General features: G+C 37.8%; 1 protein-coding gene across 2 annotated transcripts in view; it reads left to right on the top strand.

Annotated features, from left to right (window-relative positions):
* Window positions 1–742: 742 nt before the first annotated feature.
* The window catches only part of lpgat1 (lysophosphatidylglycerol acyltransferase 1), a 51,378-nt gene continuing 28,913 nt past the window's right edge, over window positions 743–23,207 (top strand). Inside the window, exons 1-3 of one of the 2 annotated variants that reach the window (XM_053489219.1) lie at window positions 743–1,345; window positions 9,781–10,033; window positions 20,065–20,183. In XM_053489219.1, the coding sequence (XP_053345194.1) occupies window positions 9,796–10,033; window positions 20,065–20,183 (357 nt within the window). In that variant the 5' untranslated portion in view covers window positions 743–1,345; window positions 9,781–9,795. Of the gene's footprint in view, window positions 1,346–4,868; window positions 4,894–9,780; window positions 10,034–20,064; window positions 20,184–23,207 lie in introns of those variants that run through there. The other variant, XM_053489221.1, reaches the window with a different exon arrangement.

The raw sequence follows: 23,207 nt of genomic DNA, 5'->3' as shown, positions 1-23,207 counted from the left end.
AAAATTCAACATTTTATTTTATTTCTGATCAAAAGAACGAAATGACCTAAATGACTAAAAAAAAAAAAGATTAGTTTATTTTGATGAGGGAGATTCAAAGAACCGAGTCACTAAAATGATTCAAACTTCCCATCACTAGTGTATATAATATAAACGGAGGCACAGCTCAGTTGCACTCGTCTCATTCGGTGAGAAATGCCTGTGACACGTTCACAGTGTGACATAAACGTCTGTGACATGCCTGCGATGGAACTACTTGAGCAAAAACACACGACGAGCATTGCCAATTCACTTTTCCGCCATAGATGAGGCTGCCTACTGTTACATGCGGTAAGGAACACCTGTGACAGGGTCAAGATGTGACATAAACGCCTGTGACACGCTTGCTACTGAACTCCATGCGCAAATCCATCCATCCATCCATCTTTAAAAGAGAAGCCAAGGGACAGCATGGTCCATCACTTCAATTGCACTCCATATGATTGTTTTTCATGCTCATTATTTTCTTATTAATTAGTATGTTTAAAATCACTAAAGTGGTGCAAAAAAATACAAAATACATAAAATACACCTAAACTACTACTGGAAGCCGTTACTTAGTATACTGTAGTAATGTAATCCCTTGTTTGGCCTTGCGGTGGCGCTAGATTGGCTTTCATTGCTCTGGCAGCCCGCGTAGAAAAAAAACGAAGAAGAAGCGTTTAGCGGAGGAAGAGCCGAACGGATGAGGAGGAGAAGGAGAAGAAGAAGAAGACCGTTGCGTTTTTTGCTCGACGCTCTTCCATCTGCAGGAGTCTCAGCTTTTTTCTTCCATAGAATGGAAATAAGGAATTAGTCAGACATAATTAGTAGTATTTTTATGTGATACGGTAGGAGTTTTATCGGGGCGGCGAGAAATAACTGAATTGTTCCTTCGTTTGTTAGTATTATTATTAGTATATATGTTTTTTTCCTTCGCGCGACCTCGTAGTGTTTTGGAGGGGATTCGACATCCAAGTTGGAGGCCAGAGAGGAGATTCATTCATCTGGTTTATTTCCTGCTCAGCCCTCGGTGTTACTCCAGCGGTATTGATTGATTAATCGATGCTTTTGATTGATCGATCGATCGATCGATCGATTGATTGACTCGAAGCAGATGCAGCGGGAAGGGCTCGTGCACGCCGGCGTGGTTGACATGGCAACGACTTCTTCTGTGGCCCGGATTATTTAGATGTATGAAAAAAAAGACCTCGATTTTATAAGAACCACCGTAATCTCCATGTGACTTTGCATCGGTGTGTAGTTTAGCCCAGCTCTCCTCAGCTGGCTCTTTTCTCTTCTCACCCGTCCGGCATTTGCACCCACTGTGAGTAATCATGCCTCTTCACATCAACTCTGTTAGATACAGATTAAATCAGATTGTCAGAAATGTATTATTATTATTATTATATTTCCTGTGACCTCTATGTTTCAAGTCCCTCTGTAATGTGTGTGTGTGTGTGTGTGTGTGCGTGCATGTGACCAACAAATGATCCAGCTCTAATCAGCTGCATTAATGTTGGATTTCAGTCATGCTCTCTCCCACACTTCTCTCAGCTCGGTTCAGCATTAAGTGACCTTGTAGAAGTCTGTAGTGCTTCAGAGCTGAACTCCTGCTTCACCTGTTAGTGAGCATTAGTTACACTCCCTGTTTCAATATTTAATGTTCTTCACCTCATTATACTCTCAAACACAACTCATTAAACACGGTGTAAAGTTTTTGTTTGTTTGTTTGTTTGTTTTGCTCGGTTCTATGCTAACAGGTTAGCCACCAGAACTGTGTCTTGTGGCTTTCTTTCGAGTTGGGTTTCTACACAAACTTCTGCACTGTGTGTGTTAGTGCTGTAAACCTCCGTTCATGTATTAAACAGAACAACAACAAACAGCATGTTATTTCTCTCATTTTCGAGGGTTAATGAAGAGTTTGTTAAGAAGAGCTTGAAATGTTTTGGGGAGATTCAACTTTTTGACCTGTTTGAGGGCGTGCCGGGATCCAGCCTATAAGTCTCGGACTGTTCGGGTGATATTTTTGGTCCTGGTGGTATTTTTGGTTTGTGTATCTATATGGGTGTAGAGTGCTCAGGGTTTTTAGATGTAGTGGATTTTTATTATTATTATTTTTTGGATGTAGATGTAGGGGTGTTAGTGTGTGTATGTATGGTCATTGCTTTTAATATATGGCTGTAGTGGTATTTGTGGTTGGGCTGTTTTTTTCTTTTCTTTTTTACTTATTAGTTAGGGCTGTTTGCAGTTCGCAGGATTTTTTGCAGCGTGTGTAGTTTAGTTTAAGGTTTTTTTGTGGTATTTGGATATGGGCAGACAGCACGTTGGTGTAGTGGTTAGCACTGTCGCCTTGCACCTCCAGGGTCCGGGTTTGATTTCCGGCCAGTTTGCATGTTCTTTCGGTGCTTGGTGGGTTTCCTCCGAGTACTCCGATTTCCTCACACAGTCCAAAGATATTAAAGTTAGGCTTATTGGCGTTCCCAAATTGCCCGTAGTGTGTGAATGGTTGTGTGTATGTGTGTGCCCTGCGATAGATTGGCACCCTGTCCAGAGTGTACCCTGCCTCATGCCCTAAGCCTCCTGGAATAGGTTCCATATCCCCCATGACCCTGTATACGGGATAAAGTGCATAGAAGATGAGTGAGTGAGTGAGTGGTTATAAGCACTGTTTGTGGTTTGGAGGTGTTTGTGGTTGGTGGTATTTATTTGTGGGAAGAGTTGTAGTTTGGTGGTGTTTGTGGTTGTGAGGATGTTATGAGTGTTTGTGGTTTGGGGGTATTTGCAGTCGGTGGTACTAGTTGTAGGTTGCATTTGTGGTTTGGTTTGGTATATTTTGGTTGTGGGCACTATTTGTGGTTTGTAGGTATTTGTGGTTAGTGCTGTGTAGTTGTCATGGGTGTATGTGGTTTGAGGGTATTTGTGCGTGATGGCTATGGGAAGTGTTTATTTTGGGCGTATTGGCTGTTGATAAGTTGTGGGCACTACTTTTAGTTTGCGGGTACTTAGTATTGGTACTTGTTATTTAGTTGTGGGGAGTGTTGTAGTTTGAGGATGGTTGTGGTTGGTGATATTTAGTTGTGGGCAGTGTTGTAGTTTGAGGGTGGTTGTGCTTGGTGGTATTAGTTGTGGGAAATGTTATAGTTTGGGGTAATTAGTGGACATTGCTTGTAGTTTGGGTGGTAGTTGTGCTAGGTGGTATTAAGTTGTTGTCATTGTTAAAGTTTTAGGTATTTGGTTGTGGGCACTGCTTGTAGTTTAGTTTAGTTGTGGGGAGTGTTTCATTTAAGGGTACTTGGTTGTGGGCATTGCTTGCAGTTTGAGGGTATTTGTGGTTGGTGGTATTAAGTTGTTGTCATTGTTAAAAGTTTTAGGTATTTGGTTGTGGGCATTGCTTTTGATTATGAACAGTGTTTGTAGGTTGGTATTTTGTTGTGGGGAGTGTTTAAGATGTTCATGTTGTAGGTGTTGTGTGTAGGTTGTTTGTGAGTGTTGGGATTGAGACCTGGACATCCAGCAGAAATCCCAGCATTTAATAAAGTCATTCATTTCATAGATTCATTTTCTTCTTAATAAAACAACGTCACAAATGCTCCACCCTGAGTTAAAGTTCACACATACAGGCACCTTTACAGTACATAAATTAGACCTATAGACATAAGGGCGAAGTTTATGCTTGGAGGATTAGTCTTAGAGCTTGACAAATGGAGGTGCTGGTGGATGAGTGTTGGTTGTTGATGCTTGTAGATTAATGCTTAATGGAGCCAGTGTGTTGGAAATGCACTTCAATACAGAGATGAGACTCTTCTTTATCAAATGATGTCTTTATTACGATTCACACACTTGGAGTGATTGACCTCAGATAATGTCCATCAGTCTGTAGCAAAAAAAAGGTGTGACTTTTCACAAAGAGTGTTTTATGTGATTCCGAGAAACTGCTGCTGGGAGCACTATGAGGTTAGGTGGATGAGCTTTGGATGTTAACAGCTGAAGGCCTAGCGCTAGGGTTATGATTATGCTTAGGGCAGGGTTAGCTCAGTGGTTAAGGCGTTGGACACATTCAAACCCCTGCACCATCAAGTTGCAACTGTTGGGCCCTTGAACAAGGCCCTTAACCCATAACTGCTCAGATGTTTAATAAGATAAAAAAAAAGTAAATTGTAAATGTTAACCTTTTCGGGTTATATATGAAGTTATATTTGCCTTGGGAAATCTTTTGTTGGAGGAATAAACACAGTTCTCTTCGCAATTCTGTCTACAGCGTCACACCAGAATCTTTCGTAGGTGTTGAAATTTAGTTGAGATCTGCCCAAGCATTTTAGTCAGCTTTCATGTTCTGTGAATGGAGGTGGGGTCTTCCTGGAAGAGAGCATTCCTATCAGTGTAGGACCAGAAGAACTTTGGACTTATTTGCAGTAACCCATCCCTCTAAAGGGGTTTTCTCTGAACCATACTAGTTAAATGCCCCTAGCATAAAAATAATAATAATAATAATAATAATAATAATAAAAAACTACAGATTATCATACAGGTTACGGATAATAGATACGTTTTTGCATCTTAACAGTTTGTCCAAAAAACTTTGTATTAAATCTGGCTGTGTTGCTCAGCAGTGTGATTCACCTTGTCTAGCTGGACAGCGTCTGAACTCTAGCGAACCCTCGCCAACTTGTTCCTCCTCCCTTTTTTTTGTTCCTGTGATTCAACAAATCAGAGCAGGATAGTGTCTCGGGGGTTAATTATTAAGTCGCCATGTCCGTAACCAAGACCAAACCTGATGGAAGCGCAGGGTTATGTGTGTGTGTGTGTGTGTGTGTTTGTCTGTGATTGTCTTTATTGATCACAGAGGACACACAGACAGGAAGAGTCCTGTAGGTGAGCTGCTTGGTTCAGATTGACTCAGCATGGTAGTTTTAGCTGTAATGGGCTATACTGTATACTTAGATTTACAGGATATGAATAGTGTTTTTTGTGCTCATTTAACTAACATGACTGAGGGTTTTTTGTGTGTGTGTGTGACGTCATCGTTAACTTGACAAGACTTAAACCTAAAACGACTCTGTAAAATACAGTAAGCTCTCGGTAGTATAATGTATTTATGATGAGATGTACTGTTATTGTGCGTAATATTTTTTCCCACTTCTGTTTCATTAAGAATAATACTGTTTGCATTTTCAATTGAGCTTTTAAAATAGTATATAAGTGTTTTTTTTTTTTTTTTTGCATAAGGATCCTTTTTCAGAAGGCCTTTAAATTTAATTTGAGAGAAATCTTACAACATGGTGCTATAACTATTGTGACATTTTTAACTGCAGTACAAAATTAGGAAGTTATCGTGTTGTTAAAGTGTGGAGACATGAGAGTCTCAATGAAGTGAATGATTAAAGGTTCCCCAGCCGTCAGGTAGGGCATTATTTGGCTAGTGCCTGCACTTTGGCCAGACCTGCCCTGGTCTTCCACCAGAGATTCACCCACACTTGTGTGTAAATTAAGAGCATGATGAGTCCTCGCGCCGCCTCTGAGCCCTCACACTGTCTCTGCACTGTTACTTTTTTTTTTTTTTTTTTGAGAACGAGAAGCTAAAAGCAGATATTAGATTCAGTGCAATCCATCATATTTGCCTTGGTGCTTAGCATGCTGGGAATATCATACTGTATGCATATTGTGGGCACTTAGGGAGTTTACATTAGGCACTAAAATTAGCTTTTATTGCTAAGGCGTGTCTTTGGATGACTCCGTGCTGAAAGTCCAAAAGTCTGAGAAGTACTACCGTGAACCTTGATTTTTTTTTCTTTTTTTTCTTCAACATCCGGGGGGTTCAACATTTAATCAAAAGACAGCAAGATCAGAAACTCTGTTTCACTGTTTTTTAATTTCCGATAATAAGTGTTTTATTTCTCTTATACAGCAGCGAGTTGCCAATGATTATATATTTTTAATTAGTTTCCAGTAACTGCAGGGTATAAATTTCATATCCCAAGGGGACACTGCAGTAATTGCTTTAAATGTCCTACAAATAGCATTTTCTTGATGAAATTCTCCGAGGTGCGCCGAAGCAACTTAGCAATCACGCCTAAGGGCCGGAAGGCATTTTTTACATAACGCCGCACACAGCAGAACCTCACATGACAATAATGTGAAGAATGTAATATTTCAGGTCAAAAGGTTAAGAAACACTGAAGTATCCTAGGACCTTATGACCATGCTTGTCCAGAAAATGGAAAATAATTAGCACTTCATTTTAAAGACATGGTGATTGTAAATGACTGTAAACGATGTAGTGTTTCATTAAGATCACATTCAATTTGTTTTATAACAGAAGTAGGATTAATATAGTCGTCTTTTCCCATATCTTGTGCAATGTGGCATTTTGTTTCGGCACAAGTTAAGGCCTACCGGTATGTATAACTAAAGATCTGTTGCGTATTAGGCGAGCTGCAACTTGCAGTTGTTGGAGAGCTTGGCGGTCTGGTGTTTTGGTGCGTCAAATATTTAAAATGTTCCTATTTCTGTATCTCTCGCCTGAAAAGCTAGAAAGCTTCCACGATTCAGCCTTGCACCTCTTGTGTTTTTTTTCCACTGTCTAGTTGGCATAGTAGGCGGGGAGGCAGGGGTGTCTCGTTGGTGAAGGTGTCAGACTCTCTGATCAGGATGTCTCCGGTTGGACTCTTGATCAAGTGACCCTGTACAAGTTTGTAGTGCTGCTGTCTGAAGGCCAAAGCTCTGCAAAGCCAAACACAAGCTTCGTCCTTTAGTCTGAAACAAGCGTCACATTTATTTTTTGCTTCACCTGTTAGGGAGCAATAGTAACCCTGCCTGTTTCGATATTTAATGCCCTTCGCCTTATTATGCTATCAAAGACAAATAATTAAAAACAAGTAATACCAGTGTTAATTTTTGTTTAGTTTGGTTTTTGTTTCTGTGCTAACTAGTTACCCAACAAAACAGTCTTTTTTTTTTTTTTTTTTTTTTTTTGTAAGTTGGATTTACCCTGTATTAATATAACCTCCTTACGTTTATTGAAGAGAATAAAAACCAGCATTTTATTTGTCTCCTATAGCACAACAATCGTTTTAGTTTTCAAGAGTCAATACTGTTTGAGTTGATAAGAGCTTGAAATATTTTGGCGCATTGGGCGAGCTGCAGCTTGCAGTCGTTGCGAGAGCGTGTGTCAAACATCTTAAACATTCTTCTATCTGTATTTCTCCTCCACTTAGCCGCAGAATTTAACAATTCAGTTTTACACCTCTCCCCCAGTCGACACAGTGCAAACTTCACAATCACATGCGCAGACTACAGCTACCTGCATACGGTTCACTTGCGGTGAGACATGAAAATTAGGCCCTGTGGTGTATAAAGCACTGGCAGCGAGTGCATTGTAGACTGAGTGCACATCACCCATAGAGCCGAAAGTAGCGATTTTATTTTTATTTATTAATTTTTTTTTACTTGCCGATATCTGATTTTTTTTTTTTAAGAATTTCATGACAAATTAATTAAAAAGTTAATAAAAGGTCATGGCAAGTGGTCAAGGCCACTGTGAAGTTTGCACCCTGTAACTGCTGTCCTCTTTGACGCAGTGGTTTTCTCACCTGTTTCACATTTTTGTATTTTTTTTTAAATATAGAAAGTTATCATGCTGTAAAAAAATTCATAAATAAATAGATGCAAAGCACAAATCCAGCTTTACTTCTGACTCCTACCAAGTTTTGCACTGGAGATCTTCTTCCATGCATCTGTCTTCTTCAATACGTTACATGTACATTTAAAGATCTTTGCGAAAAAATTATTTGGTGGAGGTAAGATAAGTAATGGAACACATCTAGATAATTTTGGGAATTTTTGTCTATCTTTCTGTCTCTTTGTTTGTGCACGCATCACGTAAAAACTACTGAACGACTTGAGGTGTATTTGCCTTTTTGAGCTTGAGGTATCAGGGTTTTTTTTTTCATAGTCACCGGCCCACACGAAGAGAATATATGCTCCTTAAAAATATAAATTAAAAAACGCTTTTATATTATAAAAAATCAACCCTGAAATATCATTGTTCTTCTTACATTTTTTAATTTTATTTGGTACTTTTTTTACTTGGTGTGTGATTGAAATCTACTTAAACGTGATCTCACACCTTCATCTATATTTGTTTATTTATATATTTGAAAATATTTGTTTGATCCAAAATTCAACAGATTTCAGGCGTTATAGATTTTTTTAAACGCGGTTATGACTGTGAAAGTAAATTCCATGTCTAATGTAAAAAGGCACATCTAATTTTTAATAAATCTCTCAACCGAAAATGTCACTTTTGAATGTATTATTTATTTTTTAAGTAAAGACAGCATTTTTTAAAAATAAAGACAATCGTTTTAACTTTTTTCATTATTCCTTCTATGTTATGTACAGCACCTCGGTGTACTTGCCTCTGTGAATTGACTCTCAGTGTGGAAACACTAATATATTTAAACACTCTGATCGACTTGAACCTGTGATTTGACTTGCAGCCATCAAGACAATTAAGTAGCACCTTCTGACCAATCAGTTGCAAGAATGTTGTACTTATTAATACTTTATTACATCTGCAGCTTCAGGACTGGTGGTATCATATCTTTTTTTTGGGGGGGGGGCAAAAGGGGTGTAAAAAATTGGAGAAAGCATTTTGTGATTGGATCTGTTTATGAACGACGAGGTATTTAAATGCGTAGCCTGTTACTCAAACTAGAATTCTTTCTAAAAGTAGTCTTTTATTGTGATATGATCTGATATTATCTTAATGTTGCTACGTTATAACTCCTTGTTAATCTATAGAAGTGTAACCCTAAAAGTCCATTCTTATTTGTCCAGAAATAGTGACCTGAGCCAGCTGTCTGTATAATTGGACGAACACACAGGCTGCTCCAAAGACATCCTGGGTAGCTATTAGAGATATAATCGAACGTGAATGCATTATTCATGACCAGATGATGTGTACTAAACAGATACAAATAGCTGGCAGTGTTTTTTTTTTTTTTTTTTTTTTTTTTTAAAGCATGCCAAAAGTTAGTTTGAGACTGAGAATTGTGCACTGGGACTAGGGGACACAAAAACTTTTGTCAGAAAGCAGTCATAAATGTAGATTGAGAGAACAAGCGTGCAGGACAAAGAAAGAAAGAAAAAGCATCTTCATTTACAGGATCGATTCGGGTCAGGATCGAGGTGGTTTAATTTAGGCCTTTACAGACGGAGGAGGAGGAGGAAAGCATCGTCTGCCCTCTTGCACATTCCTGACCCTGACAGTGAGGATGCCATCCCGTGGGGGCATGGCTGGTGTCTTTACCACTGCACCACTCGGGGGCCCTCTGGACTTTTTTATCTATATATATTATTATTATTTTATTTTTTTCGGAAAGAAAATACATTCATAGGCAAGCACATGCACAACTTCTCAGAATCAAAAATACTCACTTCTTTTTTTTTTTTTGTATAATAGTTCTTGTTTCATTCTATACATATCATTTGAATTTTTCCTTAAAAGTTAAAACTTGTGTTTTTTATGCTGTCAATTAAACTCAGAAATACTGACAATCAGAATCGGCCATAATTAGTGTCAGCGGGTCAGATTAAAAAAAAAAAAATTTTGAGAGCCGTATCGGCTAACACTTAGGCAGCCTCCTTTTCCGATAGACCACAAGAGAACCCTATAATTAGTACTGTAGTGTACGATGGTGTTATTGGCCTAATTGCCGGTCCTTCCCTTAACTGTGCGTTCTTCTTTATGTCGTGCAGTGTGCTCGTAGCAGAATGGCCCCGCTGGTTGAAGAGCTACGCAGACTGAGCTGGATCCTCGCCATAGCTCTGCTGCGCTTCACCTTCATGTTCATCAACAACTGCGTGGCGATTCCATCCTACTGCTTGTACCTGATCGTCTTGCAGCCGCTCAGGGTGGTGCACAGCTCCGCTTTCTGGTACGTCGAGGGCGTCATGTTCCGGTGGCTCCTCGCCATGGTGGCGTCATGGGGCTGGTGTGCAGGATACACAGGTAATCACATCTAAGCATGCTTTATCTATTAAAGGAACGAGGCCTTACAGCATGTGCATATAGACCCGTTCTCAGAAAACTTTATAAGTAGCAGCGTCGGCATTCCTTTCTCTCGTTATAGTTTAAATTAGTTTTCTCTGCAGGTACTCGTATAAATGTGTTTACAAGAGCAGTCGAACTTCACTGTTTACATTTGAAATTGAGCTGCTGATAAACCCGAGCCACTAACTAAAGGAAGAGACAGAAATAAATATTTGCACGTAATAGTTGGAATGAAACATGCTACAGATATCGACTTGTCCCCCACGGCCACCTGAAGCTGGTCACGGTCAACTAGGAGCAAAGTACAGGTCACAAGTGTAATGAATAACTAACAAGAAAAAAAAAGTCCAATTAATGATAGTGGCCTTGCATCTGCAGGGCCAACGGTTTGCGTCGCATTTGGCTCTGCGGGGAGTACCATGGGACAGGCTCCAGGGTTCCTGTGACCCTTTACAGGCTAAGTGGTATAGACAGTGAGTGAGTCAGTGATTAATGATATATATATCCTCAATCTGCTCCTCTTTTACCACGTCACTGCATCAAGACACAGCGGCTCTATCACAGATCATTTACACTTTTTATTGATTTTTTTAATTAATTATTTTTATTGCTAAAATATTATTTTTACAAACTCTAGAATGTATGGAACAAAAAAGGTCTTTGGAAAAGAAAAAAGAAAGATAATTGTGGTGGTTTTTATCATTGTGGCTATACGCAGTTATTTTTTTGTAACCAAGAGCATTCATTTATTTGTTACCCATCATGCACTGGAAGAGCGTGTCAGATCGAACACTGAAAAATGAGTAGGGTACAAGTGTAGCAGTCAAACGATTGTGTAATAAATCATCTGTATTAGGTTTTTGCTAAGCATCGCTGTGTCTTATGTCAGGCTGCGGCTACCCTAAAGATTAATTAACCTATTAGCTAACCACTGTATAGTGTATATATAAACATATATGGAAATACTGAAGAATTTTGTACATAATTATGCAGAGAATTATGCACAATTATATACAGCATATAATATAGTCCCTAGGACTAGTGCACACAGATATATATATATAATGGTATTCATGGACACCTTGCTGAGCTGCGCTGATTCAGCTGTCCGTTTACGTTTCCACCTGATTGACCCTTACTCCCTAAATGAGTATTTACACTGTAAAAGTCTGATTTACACAGCGTTCAGTTGTCAGGCAGCCAAGTTTTGTTTAAGGTTTTGCATCATTAGCAACCTGTTCTGTATACACTCGCTTAACCACACTGCAGATAAACTCTCAGCGATCGTCTCATTCATAGCTTTCACACGTTATTCTTCTCACTTCCAGCTTTCTAGTAGATTTAAACTTAAAAGATTTTACTTATTTATAGATTACAGTAGATTGTCTTTTGGTTTGAGCATAGAATTGTTTTTAGTGATGGAGAGAAAAGAAATGGCCTTTTTACTTTGTGTAGGTGGACTTTTCTTTTCATGGAAAATTGACTTTTTGCCTGGGTGAGGTATGATGGAATATGCTTTTAGGTATAGATGGCCGTTTTTTGGGCGCTACAGACATTAGTTTTTGCAAGATTGACTTATATTTGAGGTAGATGGCTTGAGATGAGATCAAAAGTTTCTTTTGAGTTAGATTTAGGTTTGATAGTTGGTGGACTTAACTTGGAAAATTGATTTTTGTCCGGCCGAGGTGAGATTAGAATATGCTTTTAAGTCACATGGACCTTTTATTTTATTTATTTTTTGGTGAGACTGATGTTTAGGTTAAATGAAGGCTTTTTAGAAGTGAGAATCTTTTCTTTTTTTTGGTAAACTAGCTTTATGTTTTTTGTTTAATTAGATAAACATTTCTTTTAGAGGAGATGGATGGATATTTTGTCTCCTATACCTTTTTATACTGCACTTAATAATATAATTTTATCGCTTGCTGTATAATTTTTGCAGTTTGGAGTAGAGTGCAGTATTTATTAGAGAATCGGACGGTTTACAGCGTGATCATGCAGATCCTCCGATTAGCCGTGGCTGTAACTCTGTGCTGATCATGTATATGTGCCAGAGTGGCGCAATAGAAAGGCATTTTTTTAATATATACATACAATTAAATTTTTCATTAAAGCACACACAAATATTTTTGTAGAAGATCACCATCAGCAGTACAGACTTAAAAAAAAAAGTATATATATTATTAGATATCGGCCAGGGGAATTGGGGCGATCTGTGCCTCTCTAGTATTTATGCCTCTTTTTAAGCCGTTTTTAATGTAAAGTGTGGGAAATGCTTGAAGTAGAGTGGTTATTAAACAGCTTTTTAAAAATGGGTGAGCATGAACTGGAATCCCATTTCGCTTTCTCTGTTGGTGTCGTGCGGAGGATCTGCATGAGCACACTGAACGCCAGGTCCGTCAACCTAGAAAAACCATCTATTTAAAAAAATACAAAAATTTGGTTTGGAATTTAAAATTGTGCAAATCTCTCTTTTATTGAGCGTTTACAAGCGCCCGAATAGATCAGAGGTTTATGTGGACGCGTGTTTAACAGACTGCACAGGCTTCTGTGTCACTTTTCATCTTGAAATATGAAGGGTTTGTTTGCATAAACAGATATTGCAGGGGTTTTTTTTTTTCGATTTCTCACAGATCACACTTTTTCATTATACATCCCAGGAAATATCAATCAAATCGGATTAAGTTGGGTATAATTCCTGTGAAGTGTTTGATCTGCAACGTAAAAAGACGACCCTTTTCGTCTGAATTGTTGTTATGGTTAAATGTGGGTTATCTTGCATCATATCTTTGTTTGCAGATCACCATCTAACACTTAACAGGCAGACCATAACGTAACTACAGTAGCATAACGTAACATCGAGAACTAGTGTCAATCCCGAGATCATCAGATTTAAGAAGCTATATTTAAAGTGTGTGTTTTTACAGTAGCTTTTATGATGTAATATACACAATTCTAAATGAGAATTAGTCTTAATAATTATCAATAATCTTAGTAATCTTTAATACGGATAAAATGCTTCATGATATAACTATTAGACGATGACAAAAGTTCAGGCTCTGAACTCATAATGTGAAAACTTGTGAAATATTTCACAAATATTTTCCGATATCTTGGGAATAACGAGGACCAAAGATGATGATTCCCAAGTCTGCTAGTCTGTGATGCTAGTTACATACAGGAAATGAGTTGGTGATTTTGGGAGATCCTGTTTTGTTTGTCAAGCCTTTAAGGAAGGACACGCGCCTGTTAACACACTGCAGTGCTTTGACAGGTCCCCGAGGTCATTAAAGGTGAGGCAAGATAGATAAATATAGCGATGTGTGTGTGTATATATATATATATATATGTGTTTGTATATTATGGTATACAGTAAGCCTGTAGAACAGCTTTAATGTGTCTGTGTATAGATTATATAAGTCTGTATAACTGTACAGGAGAGATAAACACCGTTTATTCAAAAAAGAAATCGCCCCAGTTGCAGTTTTGATGATGGTTCAGTATCGTTTAAAAAAGCTCTGTTTTAATATGTCACTCCAAACTCTCCCACGTAAACGAAGAAGAAAAAGAAGTAGTTTTCAATTGGGTTGAGAATGATGTGAGGTGGGCGTGAAGGTCCTAACATATTGTGTTTTTACATATATTTTTTCAATCCTTTCAATCGAACCGTCAGCTCTCATGTCCTGTGAATGTGTGAGTGTGGTCACTCTGGAAGAGAGACCAGTTCTGTTAGGATAGAAGTGTTTTATCTCAGGGCAACTGTGATTAGTCAAAGTAAGAAAGAAATGTAGTGATTCGCTGCGACTCTTTCGTCCAAAGGGGACAAAACGGACCATAAAGCGTGAGGCACCTTTTGTTTTTATTTTAGTTTGTTATTCATATTTGTGTTTATGTATGTATGTACAGGTGTCCCAAAACAATTTTCTTTTAACATAATTAGAAATATGAATATCTGAGTAACTACACGTCCTATACCAGGGGTCGGCAACCCGCGGCTCTTTTATCTGTTTGCTGCGGCTCCCTGTGGCTTTGGAAAATAAATAATGAGTATTTCTTTTCAATTTATTTTATTTTAGTTCTTAAATGTTTTGTAAACTGTTATGGTGACCTTATAACATTGAAAAAATGTGTTTAATTTTTTGTCACTAAAAATCTGTCCGACACCCGCTGGCACGCTTGGGCTTTTATTTGGATTGACCACACGTTCCAGTTCACGAGATAAAAGGATGACGACATACAGAAGCAGACAGCGTTTTCGGTTTGCTGCAGGTGGATAATTTAAGCTCAGCTTTTTATTTCATAAAACCCGGGATGACTCAAATACACATTGAATATTTTATTTGAAAGTAACTTTCAACTCAGCGTCTTTTTTCTGAGTTCAAAATGTTTTTGTTGCATGCAGAAATAAAATTGTGTTTTCTCTGTAGCTGTTCTTTGATTTTCATAAATGCAAATTTTTATACATGGCATAAAGGTACAAAATGGTTTTGTGGCTCCCAGTCTTTTCTTTCCTGTGGATAACGGGTCCAAAAGTCTCTTGAAGTGTTTTAAGGCTGCCTACCCCTGACCCTAGGCAAACGAAATTAAATAAGCATCATATTGAAAAATAAAAGATTTATTCCTCAAAATTCCAGCAACATATTTAAATGCATATAGATTTTATAACCGATTTCACAAAGCTTCACAAATGTTCAATATATGACACGCATTAAGTCGGTAACCAGATTTAACACACAAGCATTTGGCGAGTCCCTCATGTGCTTAACTGTAGCATGGGAATTCCCCCAAAAATGCGAACATTATGCTTCTTCCTATCCGTATGAAATGTGGCCCGTCACTGAAAATTTGACACTTTTAGACTCCTCATCTTTAAATCAACACAGAATTAAATGTAAAACATTAAACTTAGTTTTTAAACTATTCATTAAAATTTGAGCAAGAATTGGCTATATTGTTAGACTTTGAAATTATGTCATTTTTCTGGGACGTCCTGTATTTTCCTATAAGCAGTAAATTTAAAAGCATAATTTAGTCGTAGATGCAAATAAATCCCAATATAAACTGTTCTTTTAATTTAATCTTATTCTATGGATTGTTTAAACACCCTGGACTGCACACTAAGTGTTTTGACAGCCCTCTGAGGTCAATACATGAGAGAAAACATGGCCGCCAGCCAGCACGTGCTGATTTGTTTTTAGGTTGCCCTTTTGCACAGGGACGCTGATGACTAAAACCCCTGAACCGAATGACCGGGAGGGAAAAAAAATGACAGAGTAACCTTGCCTAAAAGTGTTTTTGAGACGAAAACATAGGGCATGTCAGAACAAATTGCAGTCTTGCTACCAAACAGAGAACATGAGAAAATACTAAATAAACAGCGCTCACCTTTAAGCATTCTGGTGGTACAGTACATGCCATTACAGTGATAAATATTCAAGATTTTAAAAAGTCTGGAGTTGGAAAATTGTTTAAATCTAAAGGTAAAGATTAAAAAAATGGGCAAAGAAATATGTTACAAGCCTGTGGGACACAGCTCTATTGTCCTTCCTTTTTATACATCTCGCCCACTGTGACAATGTTCGCTCTGTCACAGCTTCAAATCCCTCCGTCTGCCAGTGACACACGAAACGTCTTGAGAGAGAAATTTTCAAAACGACGGCTTATGTCTAGGGACGTCACACGGGTCATCCTAATTAGCCCAGATTGGACAGATAAGCAGGGATAGCACAGATTCACGTTTCTGTCTCTTCAAAACATAGTGAGCTTATGTATACTGGAATAATGCAGACAACCATGAATGAGTTGAATAACAACAGTACTAATAGTAACAATAATTCTGCTATGCATGATAATAAAATTTTTATTGTGTGATGGGGTATACGCTAATACTAAAACTAACTGTTCACTTTAAGCTGTAGAAGTTATCATGAGTAAACATGCTAAAAGATCATATAAAAACAAAAGCCTTTTGTATTACAGTGAGCAATATTGAGACAATGAGACGATGAACCCTAACACAACCGTTTTCTTTTCATTTTATTTTTATTTTTTTTTTAAACTAGGGCTTTTTATCTTATTACCTACTACTGCAAGACAAAAATGTTGCAGCATCATGACTAAAACAAATGGCTCTGATATCACACCACCATTTCAGCTTCATACAAGTCAATAATTATCAGATTTCAAATGTCAAGGATCATCTCCTGGAGAATCGTTCACGTAGACATGATGGAAAAATACAGCACATTAAGTTGGGAGGAATCACGCCGTGTGTGGTTCTACTGTGCACAGAAATATGCAAAGTTGTATCCATGTGTATTTTTTTATATTATTATTTATTTAAAAAAAGTCAGAATATTTAGATTAAAACAAACAGCTGGTTAATCTGAAAGATAAATAACATTAATTACGCCCTCAGTCTGTTGGGATGCGTTTCTACCAACTTTACACATTTAGACTTTGCAACATTTGCCCACTCTCCTTTGCAGAACTGCTCAATTTAAGTTAAATTTGATGGTGTTTAACAAGTCCATGCAAGGACATTTACATTTTTCTTCTTCGGTTTTGCTATGTGCTTTGGGTCATTGTCGATAGGAAGCAGGTTTACCTTCCAACATGAAAAAAGGGGGAAAATTTACCTCAAGAATTTGATGTTATTTTGCTCCATCCATTTTACCTTCTGTCTTGACAAGTGCTCCAGTCCCTGTTGTAGTGAAACGCCTTCATAACAGGATATTACCACCTCCATGCTGTACTGTAGGAAAGGTGTTATTTGGATGGTATTGGATTTCTGCCGGACATATCGTTTGCTGCTGTGGCCAAAAACTTCTATTTCTGTCTCATGTGGCCTCAGAATCTTCAAGGTGCTTTTGTTTTTTGCAAAGCTCAGTCGTGACTGCATGTGGCCTTTCCTGGGGGTGGCTTTTTTTTCACAGTTGTGACAGTTGTGTGAAGAATTTGTGATAGTGTTGTTGCATGCACACAATGACCACTGTTTGTCATAAATTCCTGCAACTGCTTCAGAGTTGCTGTAGGCCCCTCGTTGGGGCTTGAACCAGCACATGAATCTACACATTCCTGCATATTTGCACACTACCTGGACATTTCTATTTCAATTCAGTTCTCTTTTTTCACTGTACATAGTGTAAATCTACAACATTTACAACTAAAGTTTTCTAGATTTGTATAGCTAAGTCTTTTTATATTTTGTTCTTATTTTCTATAGCTAAAGTTTTTCTTTGTTTTATTTTTTATTTCATTCCATAATTTATTCACGGACGATCGTATAAGCATTCCGCTACATATCGTACTGTGTATGTGACAAATTGAATTTGAACGCCCAATCTTATGATCAGTTACCCAGAGCCTTAACTGTTTGAACCACCACTTTCATTACACAAGCACAGGACACAGTAGTGCAGTACGGAAAAGGCGTTTTTTTACCTTATGTATTCTGTTTGGATGCATGCTTTTTATTCACTGGTTGCTTTTCATAAAAAAAAATCCGTTGTTCCGGATAAGGGCGTCTCCCAAAAGGTATAAATCTATAATTAAACTTTTACTAAAAATAAACCATGCTTGTGAACAATGAACAGGTTTAGTCAGGTGGTTTGGCAGTTTTTTGTTGTTGATGGTTTTGTAAATTAATCTCTGAGAAATTCTTAAAGCATGTTTTTTTTTTTTTTTTTTTTTTTTTTTTTTTTTAAAGCGCGATTATTGTTGTGCAACAGAACCGGAAAAATTATTGCGAAATCTTTATTAAGAAGATCTCCTCTACATGTCTTAGAATAAATACTTTTGTCTGCATGATTTTAAATAATTTCTACTATAAGAAATTATAATCCCTTTTGGTTTTGAAGTTCAACACTCATGAACAAGTAACAAAGTAAGCTATGATTGACGATTTGCATGTGTTGATTGCTGCTCCATGCCATTCCGTGTCCAGCTGGTTTAAACAGCCAAACTGATTATCATCATATTGTTGCGCATTTAGTGCCTTAGCATGTTAAACAAGCTTTACCACCTACTCTCACACTGCCAGCAGAGCCGCAGCGAGAGTTTAATTATCCTCAAGGCTACCTTTTACAGCACCAGGTTTAAATGTGTAGGGAACATTTTAGCAGCATTAATTCTCTTTACATTCAATGTGAACGTCACATAATGGTTGTGACCCTTTTTTAAGTTGTTCGTGCTTAAGATACGTTCATTGAATATAAATAAAATGTAATTGAATTGAACTGAGTTGATACCAGCACGACGGCCTATGACCACATCACAGCTGATCCGATATTTCGCACAACAGCACGACCTTGAGTGTTCTATTGCTTTTATATAATAGTACAAAACAAATGACTATCAACAGAATATGGTTTGTTTGTTTATTTAATTAATGTTATTAACAGCAATAAAAGTAGATAAAATTTTTTACCGGTAGCCAAAACGTGAGGAGAATATAACATGAAGGTGATGGATAGTTCCGTAAATCTCATAAGTTCCTCTTTATATTTCCACTTATTCCACTTTAGAATATCAGCTACAGTATGTTAACGTCCAGATTCCGGGTTGAATCCCAAATAGCGTTAAAAGGGAAGCTAGTGCGATACACTACGGCCTTTGCTTAGCAGCCGGAGAGCGATTTAGGATTCAGTCTGGTGTTTCAGTGGTGATTTGGAACGACTAAGATGAGCGGTTATTAAGTGTCTTTATTTTAATTTTTTTAAGTGACTTGCCGTTATCAGATACACACACATATATTGCCAAAATTATTCACTCACCTGTCTTCACATGCATATGACCTTGAGTAACATCCAATTTTTAATCCATAGGGTTTAAAATGATGTTAGCCCCGCCCCTTTTCAGCTGTACCAGCTTCAACTCTTCTGGGAAGGCTTTCCGCAACGTTTAGAAGTGTGTTTATCGGAATTTTTGACCATTCCTACAGAAACGCATTTGTGAGGTCAGGCGCTGACGTCGGACGAGAAGGCCTCGTTTGCAGTCTCCGTTCTAATTCATCCCAAAGGTGTTCTGTCGGGTTGTGGTTAGATCTCTGTGCAAAGTGTTTTTTATATTAGTGTGCTTTGGTAAGGTGCGAGTGCTTTGGGTTGCTAATTCTATAAAAACGTTCAAGATGTCCCTTTTATGTTTTTTTCTACATGCTAGCACATTTCTTAGAGGATTTGATAAGTAGTGTTTTTTTTTATTGTAAATGTATTTTACTATTGTAATGTTGGACATTTTAGTCAAGTGGAAATGGAGACCTCAGACTCGTATTGAGGCTATTATTATTGTCACTATATTGAATTATTTATCATATTATATATCTTTAACTACACAGCTAACAGCGTTGTCAAAACCAGTCACTGTGAGCCACACCAGACTGTAAATCAGTACTGATGGATGCATTCTAATCTACTTAGCCACTTCACATAGTGAACATGGCAGTCTGGTGCGAGTCTTTTGTAGTCCCATGCTGTCTGACAGGCGAGCATCGATCTCGAACATCTGTACGAGTCGACACAAGTGCTCTGCGGGTCATGTTTCACCTTGCTCGTAAATGCTCGAGACATGAGAGGACAGCACAGATGAGAGGAAGTAATTCCTAAAGTACGAAAAAAAAAAAAATCATAAAATCGTACCAAAGATAACAGTTGACATGTCAGTATAAATTATTAAGTACTTTACAGAAGAGAAAGATATAAAAAAAAAGAGAACGTGCATACAACATGAACGATGTTTTATCAATTGATATCCTATCAATTATTGTAAGGTCATTGATTATTGCATTACACTAATCTAGGTTTTTTTTTATTATTATTATTTAAATTTTCTAGTTAGTTTTACTAGGACATTCTCCCTGTATTTATTTATTTTTCCAGGTGCCTACTCTTAAAATTCTTGCATTGTAAACAGTAAAATGTGACTTTCCCTGAACTTTATTCATTTCTCTAATCTCACACACATTTTTAATTTTTTTCCCCCCTTTTCTTCCTTAGTGACAGAATGGGGCGATGACGTCAGGCCGATATCTGAAGATGAAGCCATGGTCATCGTCAACCATCAGGCCACCGGGGACGTCTGCACTCTAATGATGTGCCTGCAGGATAAAGGAACGGTACGAGATGGTGTCAGACTGAATTATCTCCATTTAGCTGTTGTTCGACATATAGGGCATCGCATTAGATTAAAAATTTTAGTTAAATCTATTTAATTTACAAGATACCGTAGGCTAATCAGCATACCACAAAACTTACCTGTCTGCTTTGGAATTACCAATACTGATATCAACTTGTTACTACCAGACTAGAACATCCTCTCTGTAAAAGTAACCTGGTTTGCGTTTTGGGGGTAAAATGGTCCCATTTCTTCATAATCCTGCAGCTTGTGCGGTAGTTGGTTGTTGAAATTGTTTTGTTTTGCGTAGTCCACTCTCGTTGGTGTGATGTCATCATCCCATTAAATATTCAATCTTAAGATTGAATGTTTGGAACTTTGGTTATGAAGTGACTAGATTTTTTGGAATTGATCCAAGCCAGTGTCTTAAATATTTTTTTCTTCAATACCTTAATGCCTTAAAGAAAAAAAGCCTCCTTAAAGAATATGTATGGCTATTTCTTCTATAGAAATAATAACAACAAGGACCTGATTGTTTGTCTCTGTCTATGTTCTTCTAGCACAAAGTCACTCTTTATGAGCTTTTACATTACGTACTGTCGGGAACTTGATGTTGTGTTGAGCAGTATTGTTTAACAAATCCAACACAAAACAGAAAATACATTAGTGTGCAGTACCATAAGTGACTGAGGTGCGGAAATCACAGCCTGACACATTGCCCTCTTTCAGCATTCTCATTTATGTGAGAAGAACATCTGTTTAAAACTGACTTTCAGACATATTTTTTTTGGCAAATTATCCAATATTAACAAGGCACAAAACTCTCACCAAAACGTCTCACCAAAGAGCACAGTCTGATATTTGCAGTCAATTTGCAAGTTAAGTTACTGTATGGTGACTGGTTTAAATCCATACCACATCTTTTAATGTACAAATACTGTTATTACATACATATATATATATATATATATATATATAGTATAACTGATTATTAACACCCCTTCCCCCCCTTTTTTTTATAGACCAATAGAGAGATTTCATCCCTTACTTTTTTGATAGTCTATGATATGAAACTATGCAGTGGCAGAAATATGAAACCCTCCTGTCTCCTATCAGCACAGGAACTGCTGTCAGTGAGGATTCATATCATTCTCCTGCTTTAGCATATTTACTCAGCCGTGTTGCAGGCGCGTGTGATCAGGTTCTGTCGGTGAGGTGTGTTCGACTGTTCACCTTGTCGTCCCTGTGATCATTTTAGCAGAACATAAAGTTACTGACGACTCCCTGAGCACCGGAAGGAAAGCCACGCAAAAAAAAAAAACATTCAAAAAGACTGAGTGTTCCACAGCAAAAGACATTTTTATTCCATCACTTATTATTCAGGGAACGTAGTGTTAAACACTGTGAGATATATTCTTATCCAAAAAATATCTTTATACAGTTCTCTTCATTTTTGTTATGTGTTAAATTAACACGCACATGTATACACTTCTAAGACAGGGTTTGTTGTAATTGTTGTAGTTCCTTTAATGTTCTTAACCATTGCAAATGATAGCACAGCTCAATAACACACACACACACACACACACACACACACACACACACACACACACACACACACACACACAGCAGCAGCAGCACCCAAGTCAATCTCAGGTGTTACAGTAGTTTTAGAGAATGAGTAAGTAGCCGGGACTGCTTAGAGCCAGCTAGGACAAATGAAGGGACACTGACCTTAATCACCATGACACAAAAGACAGATCCCAAGCCTCTGTAGAGTATAGTTAAAAGAATATATATTACTTCCTGGTTATTTTACTGTGGTACATTTAAATAAACCATGTAAGGAATCGTCCACCATTTTGTTTTGAATCTGATTGAAGAAGTGTCTTCTCTGAAAGTCCTGTGTGAACTGTGTATCTGTGCAAGGAATTTGTTTTCCACATTATAGCTGTAAAGTCTCAGATTGCATTTCTTGTTACAGTTTAACTTGTTGCATAATGCTACAGGATTAATGCAGGCAGCTCATTACATAACCACTTAAACAGCTTAGGAAAAAGCATGAGGGGGAAAAAAAGGTATAAAGCATGATAGGTTCAAGCCAAACTGGGACTTTGGATTATGCAGAATAAAAGGACACAGTTATGAGTGTATACATTTTTTTATAAAGCATTTTTTTTTTTTATTAAAAGTTTAAGCAATATCTTTATATCATCCCCTCCTACACTAATGCAGTTATCAAGGTGTTTTTTCACTAGTGCATTGATGACATCAAGTTTCCCCTCAAACATGTTGAAATGGCTTGGAGCGAGGTGAGGGCTGTACGGGGGATGTGGCAGTAACTCCCAGTCGAGTTCCTGTAAAATTAGTTTTTTTAGCTGGAAGGTGTCTGCCTGCCTGCCTGCCTGCCTGCCTGCCTGCCTGCCTGCCTGTCTGCCTGTCTGCCTGTCTGCCTGTCTGTCTGTCTGTCTGTCAGCGAAGTTCTGTTTGTAGCATTGTGTGTTTGCGCAAGACGTTTGATCACAGGTGTTTCTCGCACAGACATGTCACTTGTAGGCTGCGCCATCATCAACTTTACATGCACCACTACATACGTTCGGCGGAAACGCCAGTGTGAAACAGTCGATAGAACCATCGAATGCAACAGTAGACAGGTCAGATTTTTTTTATTGTTTGAAGGTTCCCACAGCAAAAGCAGGGGGAAAAGTTGTATGGCAAACGTAAACTAAATATCAATAGCTGTTGTTACCATACAAATGTTGATTTTTTTTTAATTAAATATTTTTGTTTTATTGGGCAGAAGATGATTATTTATTGTCTACATTATATGAAAAATTATTTCATTAAAAATTGACTGCCGCAAAGACAGTACTATAGAAATACATAGAAAGGAAGTTAAACATAAACTAGACGACAACATCGATCGAATAACGCACTTCCAGTTATTGTGGTTTTCCTGAACACTTTAATGGACATTTGTTTACTTATGCAGGTAGTCCCCGACTTACGAACAAGTTCACGGTAG

The sequence above is a fragment of the Clarias gariepinus genome, chromosome 27 (assembly GCF_024256425.1).
Source record: "Clarias gariepinus isolate MV-2021 ecotype Netherlands chromosome 27, CGAR_prim_01v2, whole genome shotgun sequence".
NCBI lineage: Eukaryota > Metazoa > Chordata > Actinopteri > Siluriformes > Clariidae > Clarias > Clarias gariepinus.
Note: the sequence above shows the minus strand (reverse complement) of the source record. Positions and strands in the feature narration are given on the sequence as shown.